This window comes from Apteryx rowi, unplaced genomic scaffold (assembly GCF_003343035.1).
Source record: "Apteryx rowi isolate R43461 unplaced genomic scaffold, aptRow1 scaffold_449, whole genome shotgun sequence".
In the NCBI taxonomy this organism is placed as follows: domain Eukaryota; kingdom Metazoa; phylum Chordata; class Aves; order Apterygiformes; family Apterygidae; genus Apteryx; species Apteryx rowi.
Genome location: NW_020450704.1, coordinates 205,063 through 226,050, shown reverse-complemented (window position 1 = coordinate 226,050; position 20,988 = coordinate 205,063). Strand labels below are relative to the sequence as shown.

Here is a 20,988-nt window from a genome sequence, read left to right as displayed (position 1 = left end):
TGGAGCACACTTCTGCAGACAAATTATAGAATTCCTAAACAAATTGTACGGTTACCTTTCACTTTTCATAATTTGAAAGAAAAACTATTAGAGTGAGTAAACTCAAGAGAAATCAATTTTTTAAAATATAGAAGCATGTCTCCAAAGAAGCTCTTAGTAGAGTTACTTATCAATTTATTTGGAACAAAGTAGATTCCAGGGTAGCTGGGACTGATCATCCAAAATGTTTTCTAGACAGCGCCTATTCCAAAGCAATGAAAGAGCAAATGATCATATCGTATGCGTTACTATTTTTATTTCTCCGGCAATCCTCCAATATTGACATGGATTTTCTGTCTTTTCCTAACACTATGTAGAATCAGTAGTTTTTGTGCAGTTTCCTGAAAGATCCACTGATTATTATCTCTGTCGATTTCAGTCTCATTTCAGGTCTCTTGTCTATAGTTTTTATATTCTAAGAGAGACACTGGATGTTCAAGCTATGGAAGACATTATCAGTGATGATAATCAAGTTTTAAGCCTATTTTAATTCTTCTGAATTCTTATCTTCTTCAGATAAGGAGGAAATAGCCTTAAGAAATGATCTGACAATTAATGAAATGGTTTAACTAGTCTCCAAGGCTTTAATCATTTGTATTTTCGATTTACCTCTCACATCCAGCTCTGTGAATAACGGAATTAATTCGATTCCCGTATTATGCAATAGGTCAGACTAAGTGATAAAAACAGACTTTGCTATGAAACAGCATTCAGGAAATACCAATTCAATAGCAGATTACCCATCAGAAAGTAGATAGGTGAATCACAGTCCTTGCTGACTGACGAGCGAGTAAAGAGCTAACACTGCCAAACCGGAATCCTCAATTCATTGTCAATTAATGGAAATTAATTTTTATTTTATTTGGCATGTCAGTGTCCTATGCAAAAGTATTTTTTTTAAACTAACTGAATATTAATCAAAGTTATGAAAAACATCAGTTAATTATAACACTGCTTGGGAGAGTAAAAATTAGCCTAAAATATTATCTCAGTAAAAAGAACTTGTTACATAATGATTAAGTGATTAAATAGAAAGAACTCAAAGGGTTCACAAAATGAATGAGGATGTTTCAAGCAACACTAATATACAGGGATCTCTTTGGAGTTCTTTTGCAGATGCCACCTGCAGGAATGTTTTAAAGTGTTAAACAGAATTTTAACAATCAACAAAATTATGAAGAAAGAAAACATGGATCAAAAAAGAAAAGAAAGGTGCTAAAAGTACAGATTCTGACAACTACTGTTAAATAAACTGATTTAATAGAGCCATCAAAAAAAATTCAGTCCCATATCGGTAGGAATCCCTTCACTTGATGCCCTCATTATCTTGTTTGTGGTCATTTTATTTGTGGATTAATCAAACACACCATAGGTTTAGATGTCCCACCAACCCAACAGTAAGTTATTTTTGCAATGAAAATTTGGAAGCACATTACAGATTTTAGTTCTTTAAGTTTTGTTTTGGTGCTAGCCTGATTTGAGGTTAAGTTTGGCTTCAGAATGTTGGATGCTTGGACATAACATATGCTTAGCTTTTTCTTACTGGCTTAGAAGTGTTTCTTATGGTATTATTAATGTGGCTATATGCAAACATAATACATGTGTAAGTCAACACATAAAAGAAGTACTTTTTTTCAAATATGGGTAAGTGATGTCTTTCTAGTATTTCCAGAATAATTTAAAGCAAGAGAAGAAAAAGGAAAAGTAGTGGTGTGAACTGGTATCAGTGAAATGCAAACTTACTTCTACTCCATTATACAGCCATTCAGAAAAGAAAAAGTCTTACTCAAGTGTTCCAATGTTTTGCACTTGTACATGTAGATATGCAGTAGATATAAAGCATGATTTTCCATAGTAAATATAATAAATATAAAATAACGAAACAGTTAGTTACACAAAAACATCCAAAAATTAATTAAGCATAGGAAGCAGAAGATCAATACGCATGAATAAAACCCATTCAGCTACAGGCCCACACTACAATCAGTCTTATTTTCCAGCACACTGAAGAAACATCATGCAATTCAGGAAACCTCTATTTTTGAGCAGCTAGTACTGCTGTATTTCTCCTTAGAGAAATGCAAAGATGTGACATCATCACTAAGACATAATTAAGAATTACCCCATTATCAAATGCTAATTATCTTTGGAAAAATGAAAACATATTGCAGTTCCATCTGTAGGAATAACAAAAAAGGACAAGGTAATTAAATGCCAATGGAAAACTCCATCAGTATTCTACAACAGGGCTTCCAATAGCAATCCCTTTCAGTGAAATTTACTTCCATATCTCTGCACAAAGACCGATTACTTTGACTTTGCATTTGCAGTTTTGCAGGAAGGCAACTTATTTTTTAATTGGTTCAGATTTTAGTTCAGACCTCAAAGTAACAAAAGTATTTCTTCTGTGACAAATCTAACAATTTGGGCTTACTGAATCCATAAAATCCCACCCCCCCCTCAAAAAAAAAAAGTTCTTTCTGCTGTCTGGATCCATTTTCTCCTCTAATCTAATATATACATTTTAAAGAGCATCTCCACATCATAACTGGGCAGAAGATGCTTCTTTCTTGGTAGCTCCCACACCTGGTGTTAATGCCTTGTAACACTAGAGTGACATAGAAGGCCTTAGCTTCTGTAGTCACAATACTTAGACCATTTCTTACAAGTTGTGACAACCAGAAAAATTAGATTAATCATAAAATTTACAACCAGGGCCGTACTTACTTTTATTTGGCTTTTCAGAGATTCATGAAGAAGTAAACCAACTTGCACTGCATCTTCCTTCACATCAGTAATAACACAAATTTGTTGTGATAGGTTGTCTGCGATCAAGGAGAAAAATAAAGAACTGAATGTTTCATGCAAAGAATACGTCAAGTAAAATTACTAATCTGCTGAACATTACTTTCAATTCATATACTGCTGTCTCTCAACAGAACCTTTTCAACAGCTGTAAATTTAACTTTAAGATTTATTTCAAGGGAAGTTGGCACAATTAATATAGATTACAACTCAAGCTTTACATTATACTTTATATAATTATGTACAATGTGAAAATATCACAAAAGGACTGTTTCAAAAGCTTACTTAAACAATGGACACCTATGAAAAGGTATTTGTTCAGGTCCACATTACTGACATTAGATGACAACCACAAAAGTAATTTCTTGAAATATTCATAGTGCTTATCACTTTAACGGGTCACTAAATGCAGTATCAGCAATACTGGGAAAGGTGCTATTACAGAGCAAGCAAAAATAAGCAGAAGACACTGGATAACATAAATCCTCCTTCCCACAATATATACCACATAGTAGCAACTAAAACTGTACTGAACTTAAGGAAACAGGAGATCTAACTGTTCATCTCAGTATCAGAAAGGGTTGAGAGTCAGGGACAAAGGTCTTGCAACTGGAAACTTATTAGAACTTACAGTGCTGTGGGAAAAAAGACAATCTTTTGTGGATAACAAAAGTAATACTTTCAAATTGATGCTTGATCTGCTCTATAAAACAAATTTTTCAAAGAATTAGTATTTTCTCCTGGTATTGACTATAGTTTCAAGATTAGCGAGTCTTTTCCTTTCTTTAAGCAAACAAATGAAAATAACCCAAATCTGGAATTTTTGCTTCAAATTCAAAATGTTATCCTTTAGATGTTGTTAGTATGCATATTGAAACATAAGATTTGTGCTGTCTTTAGGGTAGCCATTCTGCAAGCAGCTAAATATTTCAAAAAAACAAAGTTTTTATATTTAAAGCAGACTTCAATGAGGCTTAAGAGACAAAAATATATAGAATACCACCACAACATAAAATGGTAGTGAAAGATGTAAAAGAAATTATAAAAAATATGGCCTGACTACTCAAACAAGTCTGAATATAAAGATATATATTAGTTGCATATGGTAAGGTTTTCAATAATTATATACCAATGGTAAGTTCAATCAGACGTATTTAAGATTATTTAAGTAAACATCTCACTTTTTATCATAAACTCAAAGACTTCTTTACAAAAATAGACATACAGACCTAAAAATTAATTTAAAAGCTCTTGCAGAGTTAATATTATTGAAAGATGGTTGTGATTTCTAAGAAATTTTTGTGATCAGGAAAAGTGAATTAATCACTGAGGATCCCAAAAGATGATTAGAATGATTCTATGAATCATGGACATTTATGATGTCCAAAATTTATAATGTGATAATGAAAAGCATGGTAGCAACTTCCTTTGTATTAAGTTAGCAAGAACAGGGGAAAGAAAAAAAGAAAGAGAAAACAATAAACATCTGCTTATAAACCATCACAGCCAGATGAAAGTGAGAATGACAAAAAATGCATGACCAGTTCTCACAGGACTGGAAATCACAGAATACCACAACTGTGGAAGAAATTATATTCCCATAGATTTGTTGGGCAAAAAATTATACTGAACATGCATCAAAGTTGACCTCTACTTAATACAGAATAACTTTATTACAGTCTAAAAAAATGGGTCAATGGGAAACCATATTGAATTAGTTTCTTATCAGTAGATGGAAACCGGTGGATAGTTTGAAATCAGAGAGCAAGAGCCACTTGAATTTAGTACTGAAGGGATGCAGATAAATTGCAAATACAGGATAGATGTACATAATGAAACAGACTGGCATATCAGATTTCAAGAACTCAGATTTGTGGAACTAAACAATTTAATGAAGAAGGTCAGAGTGGAGCTATTACAAAAATACACATGTGGAAGAAGGCTGTGGAATCCAAAAAGGCACCATAACTTAGACTTAGTGGTTTTTTTTTTTAAAAAAAAGAACTCTGTAAACAACAAGCAGGATCAAATGTAGCCTGAAGAAGAGGCTGTTCAAATGCTGCAACTATAAAATCAATCTCACTTCTCTCTCCGTCCCCCTTAAATTTCTTCCTTGCAGTTGCTTCTTGCAATCTAAATGAGAAAGGTGAGAAGTCTACAAAAAAGGTGACCAAGATTTGCAGGTTAGATTTAAGAAAGAAGAAAAGAAAGCAGGATGAACTGTGAAAAGATATTTTTAAACTGGAGGAGGAATGTAATGTGGGAGGGGGAAAGCCTAATAAAGTATGAAAAAAAATGAAAGTAATGATAATACATGCATTGAAAAGATACTGCATACTTTCAAATGATCAGATGTACAAGGGAGGTTTGGGAAATCTTTGTTTATAAAACCATTATAGCAAAGCATCAGCTCTGTTCTAATTGAGGGTTAAAACTCATTTTCAATTTAAATATTAACTTTTCTAAGTGGCCATAAAATCTGTATGTTAATTTAGATGGTCTGTACACTTCCTGTATTGGAGGGAATACAGAGTAGACTCTCTCTCTCTCTCTAAGATTGCCTGTGTCCCAGCTCTGATAAGCTGATCCAGCTACCATTCAGCATAATTAAACTGAATTCAGTGAATGCAGCTGGAATGCTTGTTAGTAACTCCCAGTAGTTCAATGAATTCTGTTGACTGAAGGTAGAGCTAACTGTGTGCAAAACTTCATTCCTGGTTTTCAGAAGTTTGCGTCAGGTGAATGATACTCATTCTGGAAAGCCATAAGATTTCATGACACATCATGGCCAATTCTAATACTCGGCTAACAAAATTTTGTTTTTCACAGGATCATTCAGGCTGGAAGGGACCTCAGGAGGTCTCTAGTCTAACCTCCTTCTTAAAGCAGGGTCAGCTATGAGGTCAGACCAAGTTGCTCAGCCCTTTATGCAGCTGGGTCTTGAAAACCTTTGAGAATGGAGACTGCACAACCTCTCCAGGCAACCTCTTCCATTGCTTGACTTTTTTTATGATAAAAGATTTGTTATATTGAATTGAAACTTCACTTGTTCCGATTTTTGTTTTTTGGACAAAAAAAATTGTCTTTTTTGACAAGAAATGTCCTCCCACCATACACCACTGTGAAAAGCCTAGTTCTGTTCTATCGACAACCTCTAATAGGTATGGCTGTATGGAGGTTATTAGCTTCTATAGCTGCTATTAGCTTCCTAAACTTTCTCTTCTCCAGGTTGAACAAAGCTAGCTTCCCAGCCCCTTCTCAAAGGGCACAGCCCCTAACCATCTTGGTGACCATCCAATAAACATGCTCCAGTTTATCAATGTTCTTCTTGTCTTGGGTACAGTGCTAGCTCAGGTTCAACTTGCTGTCTACCAAGACTTCCTGGTCCTTTTCAGCAGAGCTGCTCACCACTCAGTCATCCCCCAACCTGTACTGTTGCAAGGGTTACTACTTTCTGGTGCAGGACTTTGCATTGTCCATGTTGAATTTCATAAGGTTCCTGTCAGCCCATTTCTACAGCTGGACTAGGTCCCTGTGAACAGCAGTCCTGCCTTTGAATATATTGACTGGTCATCCCAGGTTGGTGTCATCTACCAGCTTGGTGACAATACACTCCATCACCTTTAGGTCACTGATAAAGATGTGAGACAGAAGAGGTCCCAGTATAAACCCCTGAACTACTCCAGTTGTTACCGACTGCCAGGTAGAATACAATACATTAACTAGTACCCTTTGATCCCAACCATCCAACCAGTTCTTTTACTCATTGAGTTGTCCAAAATGTGATCACAGAATCACAGAATGGCTGAGGTTGGAAGGGACCTCTGGAGATCATCTAGTCCAACCCCCCTGCTCAAGCAGGGTCACCTAGAGCATGTTGCCCAGCACCCTGTCTAGACAGTTTTTGAATATCTCAAAGGATAAAGAATCCATGACCTCTCTGGGCAACCTGTTCAGTGCTCAGTCAACTTCACAGTTTTTTCCTTATGTTCAGACGGAATTTCCCGTGTTTCAGTTTGTGCCCATTGGCTCTCGTCCTATTGCTGGGCACCACTGAAAAGAGTCTGGCCCCATCCTCTTGACACCCTCCCTTCAGATACTTATACACATTGATAAGATCCCCCCTGAGCCTTCTCTTCTCCAGGCTGAACAGGACCAACTCTCTCAGCCTTTCCTCATACGAGAGATGCTCCAGTCCCTTAATCACCTTAGCATCCCTTCACTGGACTTGCTCCAGTAGATCCTAACCTGGATACAAGCATATTGTGGGAGACAGTGTCAAAAGTTTTGCTTGAATCTCAACAAGTGGGATGGAATTTCTGGAAATTTTGATGTAAAACAAGTTGTTTTGAATAACATACCAGCTGCATATAAAGGAAACACTGAACATGCTAGCTATACCTTTGTGATGAGGCCTACTCCTCCTCTGCCTCATCGCCTCTGTTCTACTTTTCTTTCCTCTCTCCTCTTCATCTAACCCATCCTTTGGTTTATCACTATTATATTACCTACCAAAGTCTCTCTCTTGCTTTGGCTTCCCCTTCCTCTATTTATTTTAAACTTCTTATTTTCCTGGAAACCACCTCTTCCCAGCACCTGTCTCCCATTTACTCTTGACTTCTTCTCAGCTGTCCCTGATTATGGAGTAACCCTCCCAACACTGCACCACATTTAATGTACTCAGAGCATATTTTCCCATAAAACTAAAAATAGCTAAAAGCCATTAACACTGCCAAACTGTGTGAGGCCAAACATTGAATTTCTCTATCAGAAAAGCAGTAGGAATTTTCTTGATTAAAGATAAAGCTGGTAAGATTTCACAACTGGTTCCATTAAGCCTCTCTCTCTCTCTCTCTAGTAGAATCCTTAATGCTGTATCAAGCAGCAAAGAAAAGATTTTCTAGTGGGATTCTTCCTTCCTTCCTACACCTAAAGCTACTCACACTAGGTTCCCTGTAGCCAACAAACAGGCACTCTTAAGGAAACAATTTAACTGACATATTTTAGTTTTTCACTTTTGGACAAGACTAATTGTTCCCTGGACTCCACAGATGATCTTGACTAAACCTCCACCAGCTGTAATGGGACCCATCAGTTACTAGCTTAAGGTATAAATATTTAATGTCATTTAATGTCTACATTTACTTAGATGTGTCCCAACTTTTCAAAATTTTCATAGAAATGAAATTCCCTTTTCTGTCTGATGAAATTTGGGGAGGTACTTGCCAATTTTACTATTCATTATCCTTTAATACCACTCTGAGCACTTTCTACAGGTTTCTCCCCCCATTATTGTTAAACATTAATTTCTTTCATATTCAATTATATCTTAGTGTTTTTTCCTTAGACAAGACTTTCCTGGCTAAAATGAAAGATTTCCTGACATTAGCTTCTAAAACAATGTAATGTACTGACTTACTTTCACATGAAAATTTTGCAGCATCGAAAGTAACCTGTATGAATTTATAAGGGATAAAATTTGAGTATGTTTTTTTTGTTTCTTTGGTTTTTAATCTGCAAGAAATGACTGTTACACTCCCACATTCTTCTAATAGCTAGTGACAATAAAGGAAGAATTCACGCACACACACCTGCATTTATACAGCAACATTAACACACCTCAGAAATGAAAATTCCCCTTCTCTAGCAGGCCTGCAAAGATGTCATTAAAAGGTCATGCATTTAAAGTGAGTTTTGCTTGTATTAGCTAAATCCTCAGCTATGTGAGATGCAGGCTTCCTGGTTTCTCTGCCATAGACACACTGATATTAAGAAAATCTGTAGTTATAAGACTATAATGCAGCATGTTAGGTATTTAAGATTATTCTAATTCACCAGGGTAGGTAGATTTCAGCAGATTCTTTTTTAAAGTTTAGTAAAAAAGATCTACATAGTCTCTATTTTTGTCAACAGTGAAGCAATAAACAAAATATCTTCAAGAAGTATTTTGTAAAACCTTTGGAACTGCAAAATAAACACAGAAATTCCAGCTTGGAGACTTAAACATTTGAAGTTTTTGAAAATTAAAAAGGAGAAAATACACCTTTAACTAAAAAAGACAAAAATATCTTCAAACAAAAAAAATTATTTAGGTTAAAACTGAAAATTAATTTTTAACCTGACTACCTTCTATGCCCTTCTTTCATACACTGAAAGTATTACAACACAATTGTTGTAGGTCAGATCATTATTCAGTACTTATGGTTATGCTGTTCTTATGTTCTTCTGTTATGGTCTTCACCTTAGATTAGACCCTGATCACACCCAAAATTATAGATTAAAACATGTATATGTCTATAGAATTACTCTAGTTAAATAAATATATTAAGTGTACTGCCATAACTAGCTTAAAGTTTACCCTATAGAGCATGCCACAAACAAACAGCAATTATAATATTTTTGTTTGACTAAAGATCATAAATATCATATCCTACAGAATTAATACCAGACCAATAAAAATGCCTCTGAATGGCAAATAGGTGTTAGCCTACAGAAGTAAATTTTTTCTTTCAATTGCACATATATGTATAAACATACACTTCCTTTTGTAAATGTATTTACACATCATGGCATTTCTGGTCTATCATTAAAATTCCTACTTTTTTGGAAGTATACCTTATTCATCAAATACTTATCTGTTCACAAGTTTGCAGTGAATTTAAAATAACAAATTAATTTATGAGAAAACAATTTTCAATTTCTACATTATACTGGCTAGAAAATGCTGCTGGCTAGAATAGTGGCCCTGGAAATTCAGTACAGTTCTCCCTGGCACTCTTACTATCTTCCAACAGAGTTGTTTCTACCACTGTAAAGAGAAGAAAAATGAAATAACTATTGCCAAGTATCTAACTCATTCATACTTAAGAGAATGAGTTGAAATTGTTATTGATACAACACAGGTAACCAAAAATATCTAACAAATCTTTGTTTACCCATTCCACATTTCTCTGTRGTCACAAAAAACAAAAGTCAAACTTGACATTGCCCCTACCAATATCAGCATATAAGTGGAATATTTTGTGGTAGAAGACAAGGAAGAGGGTTGTTTTCATCTGACAATAACTATTATGAACAGTACTTCCCCCATCTGCCATTCATTGCCTCATTAGTAGAGAACAGCCACAAGTTAAAGAGTACTTTAATGTGCCCATGAAATTGCAGCCTACCCTCTTCTTTCCACTAGTAAATCTTTTGCTATTTGTCCTTTAAGTGTTTTTATAAAGTCATGTGGGTTCTTCTTATAACACAAACGATGGTAATTAGCACCCAACAGTTATAAACAGAGTTTGAATGTATTACAATGCATTGCAAAGATGACAACTACATGTCTTTTTTGCACCTGCAAAACAGAGAATTTTATATACATCTAGATAAGCAGATACTTATTTAGCCAAATATGAGGGCAAAGTGTCCAATCTGCATGTGCACACTCAAGTGAAATAGTTGCAGAAGGAGGGCCCTTAAAAAAGAGGTAGAAAAACAGAGAAAGAGTCAAACTCTAAATTACAGAGTTCTACTGGGAAGTTACATTTGAAGTTTACATCTTTGAACTAAAGTTCAAAGATACTTACCCTGAGGGCAATAGTCTTAATGGAAATTTTTTAGGATGTTTTGTATTAGCAAGATCTTAACTACATTTCTAGATGAGTCACCCTTATTGTAAAACAATGTTTTCTTACTTCGAGACTATTAAAAATAGGCATGTGCCACCTTGTCTGCATACTCTACAAGTTCATACCTGCTGAAGTAAAGAAAAGCATTAAACATACTATTTATAAAAACAAATGATGCTAGGATTCTGAGACTTTCATAATACAGTTGTAAAAGAAAGACTTGAGGAAGTAAGCAAATTAATAAGTCATGTTTTAAGAAAACAGTCTCAGAAGATTAAAAACTCATTAGTCTTTTTACATTATGAAGTGTTTCTTTGCATTGCCTTGTGTATGAGTGATATACACACACACGCGTATGTATGCACGTATGTTTTTCTTACCTATATCCGAGTCAAATTTAGCAAGCTGAAATTTATCTGTTAAATCTCATTAGGTCAGTAGATAAAAATCTAGCTGTGTTTCTATGAAAGAGTTGGGACTTGTTACTTATGTGGAATTACATTTCTAATGTAGCTGACTAAAGACAGTCTCACAGTTACAATCAGATGAAGAATTGCATTTTTTTTCAAACATAATTTTATTGCCATAATCATTTTTCTTGTATTTAATTTGATTAATTACATAATTGCAATTTAATACATGAAGAAACTACACAAATGCAATAGAACCTCAGAAATAATAGCAAAGTAACATGGAAAAGTGAACCAGGAGTTCGTAAGCAAAACTGTCCACAGGCACAAGTATAATCTTAATATTCTAGCATAAAAAATTAAGTATTTAAAGATCAGTTAAATTAAGCTCCTAACTCAAAGGAAAAAAAACCCAAAAAACAAAAAACCCCACTGTTTATAACCACAAAGTGAACATTTAGCTGAATGACTCATCAAAACAAATATTTTTAATATAGTTTAAATTGATTTTCTGTCGAAATAAACAGGTTAAGAGAAAAGATAACTGGCAGTGTCTGAAGTTGAAGGAAACCACAGTTTGGTTCACTAACAAATTTAACTGTAGATAAAATAAAGTGTTCTTCATCACATTCCTAAGCTCATCCATCAATAAAATATGCATCCAGAAAAGTCAACGTGATCACTTACTGATAAAGAAATCAGTTGTGAAGACTTAAACAGTAGTGGGGAGCCAGAGCAACTTCAACAGTGCCCTCAATAACCTAACTCCCTGCCTGTCCACCTTATTTAGCTTTTGGGACTCTTTCTGAGCACCCTGACAGCATGCCAGCTGACATGCTGAGCGTTGGTATCTTGCATCCAGCTTTACAGCATCGTGCAGGACTGCCGCTTCGGGCACTCCGGCTGACCTGCACCTGGAGCCTGAATCCACTGAACTATGTGATACAGGGCTGTACTATATGGTGCACAATACTGCTGCTCAGTCCTGGTGTCCTCTTCAAAAACTTGTCACAAAGAGGAACTATCATCCTCTCTTTTACATTAATATAGCACCATCCCACAGTTAATACCAATGGTATCCAAAGTTGCATGCAGTGTCAGGAAGAGGCACCCTCCTCTCCATACAGGTAGGAAAGTCCTAGCCATACAGTTTCGCTGAGGCCTGCCAAACCAAGCACCTGCACAAAGAGATTGCTGCCAGCTATGCTCAGCAGGGTTACAGACAGACTAGTAGCCAGTGACAAGAAGAAGTAAGAGAGGTCTTGTAACAACACAAAAGACAGTAAATTCCACACGGGAAGGTAGGTATTCAGCTTTAAATATGCCATTCTGGAAGTTGCTGGCATCTCATCATCATTCAAAAGAAGAGTAAAGAGGAGGAAGATATCCAAAAAAACTATCCCTGAGGATGTCTCTTGGCAGCACAGTATCTGAACATCCACAACTACGTGGGTCTCCAGCCAGACACAATAGCACACTAGTTCACTGGGGATGTCTGCTAGCCAAGTTCACATCTCTAGACTGGTCAGAATCAGCAGAAGACCGTTCTTCTCTCCAGAGGCTGTTAGCGAAAGCCTAGAGAGAAACGCTGCATGGCTACTGTCACCGTTTTGCAGCGGCTGCTTCTCCGTTTTTCCAAGTTGACTCTTCACATTTACATCATTTTATACTGGCACGACTGGCCTCAGTGAGCTTGAATGACAGAAGTATGTTGATTCTTTTTACAGAAAATATAATTATTGTTACAAAACAGCACATCTAGATGGCTGTATCAGGTTTATGCATTTCCTTATTAACATTACCACCAGAAGGAACTGTTTTTTGAAAGTCTCTCCTTTATACGTAATACTTAAAGTTACAGATAATACTTCAAATTTGGAAGGAATCTGTACTGTTAAAGCAAGAGTCCACTATTTTAGAATTGGGAATTCAGTGAGAACTCCTATTATGGAGGTATTGCCAGATCTGCATATTGCTAGATGAAATAAACTGGATTCTGATGGGTCCCAGAAGATATTTTAAAAATTAAACTACCATTCTAGTTTGGTGCTGACTCTGCAAAAAGCTATGTATTTAGTTGATTATAAACACAGAAGTTAAATCAATGGGACAAAGCAGATCATCAGTTAAGCTCAAGTCAGATGATTAGTTAAGGACATGCATAATGACCAGTGGAACGGGATCTATATTTAGACTAGAAAAAAAATTAATTTGCACTTCTCAAAGATTGCAAACTTCCCTTTTTTATCTTGAACTGTCATTTAGGGTAAAGTATTAATTCAGGTCCCTATTCATCATTAAGGAGATAAAATCATTGCTTGATTTTGAATCACACTGTAACACGACATCACTGATGTGTATTCTATTAGCTATTGTTTTTTTATCATGTCAGTCATTTTGCTCACATGACAAGCATAACAACAATATATGAGCTTTTAAAATTTATATTCAAGCTGAACTGTTTTATCCAAGGAAAGATCATCTAAAATTAAATGAAAATACTATGAACTTTTCCAAGAAACATGAATTTGAGAACATCAATAATTAACTACTTTGATAATGATAGAGTTAAATCAAGAACTTCTTATCTAGATCTTATTTGGGAAAAATTGTTAATGGCAGAAAGAATTCTGCTTGCATGAAGTTTGTAAACATCCAATAGGGTCTATAACCGTCCAAAAAAAAGTGGACAAATTAGGAAAACTATATATTTTGAAATTTTTTTCCTAGTTCAAGTCAGACCAGACCCCCCATTTTCAAAACTTCCCATAAGCTAGAAAAAGTTAAAAATACTATTCAGAAAATATTAATGCAGTAATAATTAATTAAAGTAATTCAGTAATTGCTGACTAAACATGGTATTCATAGCTCCTAGGTTTCAAGGTATGTATATTGACAGTCTCAGCTGAATGAATTATTCCTAAGAAATTAAGGACAGTCTCCCTTCTAGTCTCCCAGCTTTGTGATAGAAAACCTGAGAACCCTAAGAATTTCCAGGCTTTCCAGGTGTTCAAATAGAATTTCCTGTGTTTCAGTTTGTACCCATTTACTGGATACCACCGAGAAGAGTCTGGCTCCATCTTCTTTACTCCCTCCATCATGTATTCATATACATTGATAAGATCCTCCTGAGCCTTCTCGTCCTCAGGCTAAACAATCCGAGCTCTCTCAGCCTCTGAAGGTACAAGGGTATGTCAGATGCTCCAGATCCATAATGTCTTTTGTGACCTTTGCTGTACTTGCTCCAGTATGTCCATGTCTCTCTTGTCCTGGGGAGTCCAGAGCTGGACCCAGCACTCCAGATGTGGCTTCACCAGTGCTGAACAGAGGGGAAGGATCATCTCCTTCAACCTGATGCAGCCCAAGACACCGTTGGCCACCTTTGCTGCAAGGGCACATTGCTGGTTCATGGTCAACTTCTTGTCCATCAGAACCCCCAGGTCCTTTTCTGCAAGGCTGCTTTCCAGCCAGTTGGCCCCCAGCTTGTACTGATGCCTAAGGTTATTCTTCCCCAGGGGCAGGCAGGACTTTGCACTTGCCCCTGTTGAACTTCATGATGTCCCTTTCGGCCCATTGTTCCAGGCTGTCAAGACCCCCCCGGATAGCAGCACAACCATCTGGCGTATTAACCACTCCTCCCAATTTTATATCATCTGCAGACTTGCTGAGGGTGCACTGTCCCATCAGCCAGGTCATTCATGAAGATGTTAAAGAGCACTGGCCCCAGTATCGACCCCTGGGGTACACCACTAGTGACTGGACTTTGTGCTGCATATCACAATCCTTTGAGGCCAGCAGTTCAGCCAGTTTTTAATCCAGCTCACTGTCCACTTTCCTAGTCTGTACTTGATCAGCCTATCAATGAGAATTTTATGGGAGGCAATTTTGAAGGCCTTGCTGAAATCAAGATAAGCAATATCCACTGCTCTCCCCTCATCTACTGAGCTAGACATTTCATTGTAGAAAGCTTGGTCAGGTATGGTTTCCCTTTCATAAATCCTTGCTGACTATTCCTGATCACCTTCTTGTCTGGGAACCTCTAAGAATCCTACTCAAAACAAGATTTTCAGGAATTTCAGGCTGCCATCTATGGAGACAAAAGCCAAACTCTTATTAAGAAGAACTTCTTGAGGTTTCCAGGATCCTATCTTCATGACAGGCTACCGAAAGACTCAGTAATGTAGTTTTAGCAATTCATATATTATAATATGCAATATTTGTTCACTGTAACAACTGGAAGTTTCAAACTAGTTGCACTCCTGCAATTCTATATCTCAAACTATGAGAATTAGGTCTGAAAACAATTCCAGAGAAGCACAGAAGTGTGCAGCATACCACAGCAAGATCTGAGCTATGTTTACGCTAGCTAGCTTGTCTAGCATGACAGTGCTGAGCTCAGCATGGACTAATTTATCCAAGTGAGAAGCTAAACTGATACTGAATCTTGTAACAACAAATGAACCACTAAAGTGAACAGTTAACAACAGTCACTCAACAGTGCTCTAATAGAACATGTTTTTTGCTCTGTTTTTCTTAAACAGGAACCACATAAACTCTTTTCCCTGAAAAGATATTTTTAACCCAAAGAAAAGTCCCTTTCTACTCATATGTTTCTGGGCTTTTATCTCTCAGTTCTCAATAAGGAGTCATTTTAGAATAACCATCAGAGTGTTCAACATATGGTACTTAAGACTTATTTCCTTCCAGATCATTTCTTATCAGACTGCTATTAAACCACCATGTTGGTATAGGAAAAGGTTAAAAAACAGTTCAACAAAGTATTTATAAACTAATTGAATACTTCAATGTATCATTGCTATATCAATTTAGGTAACAAACCACTGCATATAATAAGGTGAAGAGCCCTTAAAAGTTAATATATGCTTTTCGGTCTACTACTTAGATTAGAAAGCTGCAACATATTCAGAATTGAACTGGAACTAAGAATCAAGAATGTGTTTATTCATTATAAAGCCATTCAAATTAATCTCTATTTGACTCTGGAACATACACAGCTTTTTATAAGGTTTTCTTTTCTAAGAGCAGTATAGTAAATAATATAGATAAATAATGCATAATATAAAATAAGTATCCCAGAAAACAAGTTAAAACAACTTGCCTAAGCACAGTTTAGTCATCATAAAACTTTTCTTAAAGGCATTTAAAACAACGGCACACAAAATTTTAAATTACACTCAGGAATATGCAAACTGACAGCCGCAAGGATGAACACATACCCTTAATAATCGATTCAGCTGCATACAGATCCCGCTTGTAGGTCACCTAAAGGACAGATAAACCTCATTAGATTTTACACAGCAGGAAGGAATGTAAAACCAATAAAACAATGCCCTGAAGGCAATTCTTTACATTTGAAATACCATAAACAAATGATATTGTCAATTTCTTAATCATGGTAAAATATCACAGGCAAGTCATGAGAAAAGAAGTTGCAGAAATTACTGGTGACTCCAGAGAATTTTTTTTTTTTTTTAAATACTTAGATCTGCATAGAACTCATTTTAAACCTATTTTTAACCCTTTAAATGATCATTTAAAAATATATCATACCTATTTTTACACACCCATTTTCATAATTTCTTAAGAAACTGTATTTTTACTCTAAATTTATCATGAGAAAGATTAATCTTTGAAAGAAATTGTGATAACCACAACCAGGGAGAAGCCTAGTTATTTCTAGTACTAATATAGGTGCAATTATTCAAGCAGTGTAAGACTATTATTGTTAATGACAGACCAGCTAAATCAGAGAGAATCAGTCTAGAGAACTGTAGCAGACTTTGTATGAGTATTCAGAGAGTTAACCACCACCAAGATCTTCTCAAATACATTAAATCAAGTTAAATTGACAATAAGCTGCTGAATATTTACTCGGTACTTTTAGGAAACATCTTTTGTATTTGCCTGTGTACCATCACAGTGGTTGACAATCACAGTATTAGTCTTTGTACAAAAACAACATAAAACAAAAAATAGCCAAAACACTAACAGCCTTTGCTAGTTATGTCCTTCAAACTTGCTGTTTTGCAACGATGTGCAGTGACATAAGCTGATAACTACCAAATATTTGTCTTTGCTGCTGCTACAACTTCTTTCTACATTAAATAAAACATTACTGGATTTTCTGCATTTGTTTCTACATAAATATTCTCTATTCTGTTCTGAATAACTTTTTTCTGTCACGTTTTGGAAATGGAATGAAYAGTATTCCAAAAGCTTTAGTCTTGCAAAGTAAATCTTACAGTAGAAGCATGTTATTTTACATATTAGTATTTTTAGTCTCCAAGTAACTGATTACTTGATTTTAACATAAGGATTCTAATTACTGCTTTCCTTTCCATCTCAAATTAAGTTTTCTATTGTAGTCACATACAGATGAATAATTTTGCCTTTCTCATCAATCCTTTCTCCTAGGAAAGATTCTTTAAAAATTAGCTTATATCTATAGTTTGTCCTGCAGGAGGGAAAGCCAGAGAAAGAACCAAGCCTCAGAAAGTGCAGCTGACTAAGTTTACATGCTGTTAAGCAAAATCAATGACTTGCATTTAATTTTAGGGATGAATGAATACTGAGGACCAACTTTGTTGCAAAATTTCTTTCTAATTACCTGTTTCTACAAGGCTTCTATACTGAACTTTCAGCAAACCTATGACATATTACCACCTAAACACCTTTCAAGAAACAAGACTATCTTTGATCTGTGAAAAGTGGTCTTGTGTATTCATAGGTTCAGGGTCCTTTGAGGCACAAAAATATTTTTAAATATTCTGATTTTAAAAAGATGTTACTTCATAAAATAAGCTCAGGCTTCAAGATGTGTTATCTACTGTGGTGGTTACACAGGTTTTTCATGCACACTTGCTCAGGGGCTTTTTCACTGAACAGTACCTATATCTAACTTTGGCCACTACAGAAGGCTTCACATTCGTGAATGTGCAGCATGCCCCAATACAGACAAAAACATACTTATGCATTTTAAGGGAAGAGCACTCAGCTACCAACTTTAAGAAAGCTGCGATTCTCTGCACGTGCAAGGACAGTGATTTCATAACATTAAGCTTATGCACTGATACTTTTGTTCTCAAATACTTTATCATTGCCGTTTTCTCTCTGCATCTGAGATAGTTCACTAGCCAAAAGACTTTTGTTAGCAGGATATACTTTTTCAACCTTTTTCTATGGTCCCAGCTTCCACCCTGATGATTCCAAAAGACTGCAAAGCACTGAAAATTTGATGAACACAGCTATTGCCTCAAGTATCTTTTTTTTTTTTTTTTCCTCTCCTATTTCTCCTTTTGCTTTAACTGGTGGATGTTTGCACACTTTCTATCATTTTTAAAACACTACAAACGAAATCACGGCTGTGAGGATGAGTATTGAGAATACCCACACTGGCAGGTGTCTGAAAAGAAAAGTTCCACAAATTATCAGAACCCCAAAGAACACTTCAGATAATTATTTGTTAAAATATCCTGTGTTGTATTCCTGAGAGAACAAAGGGGGTCATAATTTGTCATTTAGAACTTTTAGCAAATAAGATGTCAAATCTCTACTTAGCAGTATTCTCTTAAAGATTCTTCCTTGGTGGAAGGAGAGAACAGGTACCCAGCACATAAGGCTTCCTTTTTAATCTTTAATTCTTAAAATCAGTTCTGAGATTCAGAGCCAGATATCAGAAAAAACTTTTTAGGTTGATTTCCTAGAGAAATAAATAATGTGAGACAACATCACACCATCCATATACATTTCCTTCATAATCTTTGAGCCTATATACTAATTTCAACCTATTTTGACAGAGGGTTAGAAATTTCAGATACAAGCTCCTGTAAGCTTTATGAAAATAGTAAACTGGATAAAGAGAAAAAAAACAAAACAAAACTGCAAGCCACCACAGGTGGCTGCCACATATCAGTCAGGGAGGGATGGATTCTCTCCATCTCTCTTGATGTTGAATAAGACACTAAATCCAAACAAAGTTTCTCTTATGGTATGGATATTCATAACCCTCTTATGTGGATTTTCTCATGTTGAGTAGGAGGTGTTACCACAGTTTAAATAAGACTTATTCAAAAGGCAGGCAACCATGAAAGAAAAAAACTTCAGTTTAATGATAAACATTGATAATCTATAGTACTAATTTGATTTACTCAACTCTCGAGGTTAATCAACACAATTGCTTCCTTTTCTGAATACCTGTGCTGCTCTACTTCTAATTTCATATCAATAACAATATTATAGGTCTCGTTTCCTTGATTTTGAGTTCAGCATTTTAACAACATTTGTAAAAAGATATGAACTGACATTCTTCACAGTGAGCAATACCGGACCTTAGCATCTAAGGGAATGATGCGGATAACAACAAATAAAACTGCACTCTGTAGATGTCATATTCTCTGCTCAGCTGCTTCATTAAAGGTAGTCAGTTTCTGCAACTACTTTATTTTTCTGAAAACAAAACACATTTTCCTTATATCATAAACATCTACACATAATAGGATGAATTCACAAAATGAGGAAGGAAAGGAAAACACATTGCTAATTAACATATGGCTCACTGATTTTTTTCAGGTATAGAATGTTCAATACTTTAAAGAAGGAAATATTATTTTCAAGCCACTGTGAAAAAAATAAAAATCTTTTGAACTGTTCTTAAAGTAGAACTTTTTCCTTTCTGTGCCTGTCAGTGATATGGAAATAGCAAAGAATCATAAAAATAAATATGAAACTCTACTATGACAGCAGATCCCAGGAGCTACATAACAAAAAACTAATATACCAAAACTAAGTTCATCTCCCATTAGCTGTTTTTGTGCATTTCAATAATTAGTTTTTCCTTTAAAAAAAACAGTTTTCTTTAAAGGAATAACAGAAAATAAAGCAAAAATCCACCATTTTAAAGGTGTGCTACATGTCAGTATCACTATCAAGTTTTTGTATTATAGCCTAGTGGTTAGACTATTCACTAAACATAGGAAACTTGCATTTCCTAGAGGCTCGCCCCAGCTGGACACAATTCAAATCCATCCAAAATAGCCCTAGAAGAAAATTTTAACCATCACTCCCTAACAGAAAATATGAAGGCACTCTCCATTCCTGCTGCCCATGTAAAGATGCAAAAATCACAATGGCAGAAAGAATAAGCAAAGTTTGCAGTAGAGAGCRCTACATTTTTTACCCAGATGATTACAGTTCTTTTGTTGCTTTTTTCTGTTTTGTTTTGTTTTTTTAATCAAATGACTAAGCTAAACATAGAAATAGTTGTTGGAGTTGCCTGGAAGGAGTGGTTGATACACCAGAGGGCTGTGCTGCCATTCAGAGAGACCTGGACAGGCTGGAGAGGTGGGTGGAGAGGAACCTCCTGAAGTTCAACAAAGGCAAGTGCAGGGTCCTGCACCTGGGGAAGAATAACCCCATGCACCAGTACAGGTTGGGGGCTGACCTGCTGGAAAGCAGCTCTGCMGAGAAGGACCTGGGAGTGCTGGTGGACACCAAGTTAAGCATGTGTCAGCAATGTGCCCTTGTGGCCAAGAAGGCCAATGGTATCCTGGGTTCCTGCATCAGGAAGAGTGTTGCCAGCAGGTCGAGGGAGGTGATTCTCCTCCTCTACTCAGCCCTGGTGAGGCTGCATCTGGAGTACTGTGTCCAGTTCTGGGCTCCCCAGTACAAGAGGGATGTGGCRCTACTGGAGCAAGTCCAGCGAAGGGCTACTAAGATGATTAGGGGACTGGAGCATCTCTCTTATGAGGAAAGGCTGAGAGAGCTGGGCCTGTTTAGCCTGGAGAAGAGAAGGCTGAGAGGAGATCTTATCAATGTGTATAAGTATCTGAAGGGAGGGTGTCAAGAGGATGGAGCCAGACTCTTTTCAGTGGTGCCGAGCGACAGGACACGAGGCAACGGGCACAAACCAAAACACAGGCAGTTCCATCTGAACATGAGAAAAAACTTCTTTACTGTGAGGGTGACAGAGCACTGGAACAGGTTGCCCAGAGAGGTTGTGGAGTCTCTTTCCTTGGAGATATTCAAGAACTGTCTGGACAAAATTCCTGGAAACGTGCTCTAGGTGACCCTGTTTGAGCAGGGGGGTTGGACTAGATGAT

The 20,988-nt window shown here is 36.2% G+C and overlaps 1 protein-coding gene across 1 annotated transcript in view; it reads right to left on the bottom strand.

The window, feature by feature from the left end:
- The window catches only part of ISPD (isoprenoid synthase domain containing), a 129,602-nt gene that overhangs the window by 60,767 nt on the left and 47,847 nt on the right, over nt 1–20,988 (bottom strand). The window contains exons 5-6 of the mRNA XM_026077098.1: nt 16,108–16,153; nt 2,767–2,864 (exon numbers count right to left, since the gene is read on the bottom strand). Coding sequence (XP_025932883.1) covers nt 2,767–2,864; nt 16,108–16,153 — 144 coding nt within the window. The remainder of the gene's footprint in view (nt 1–2,766; nt 2,865–16,107; nt 16,154–20,988) is intronic.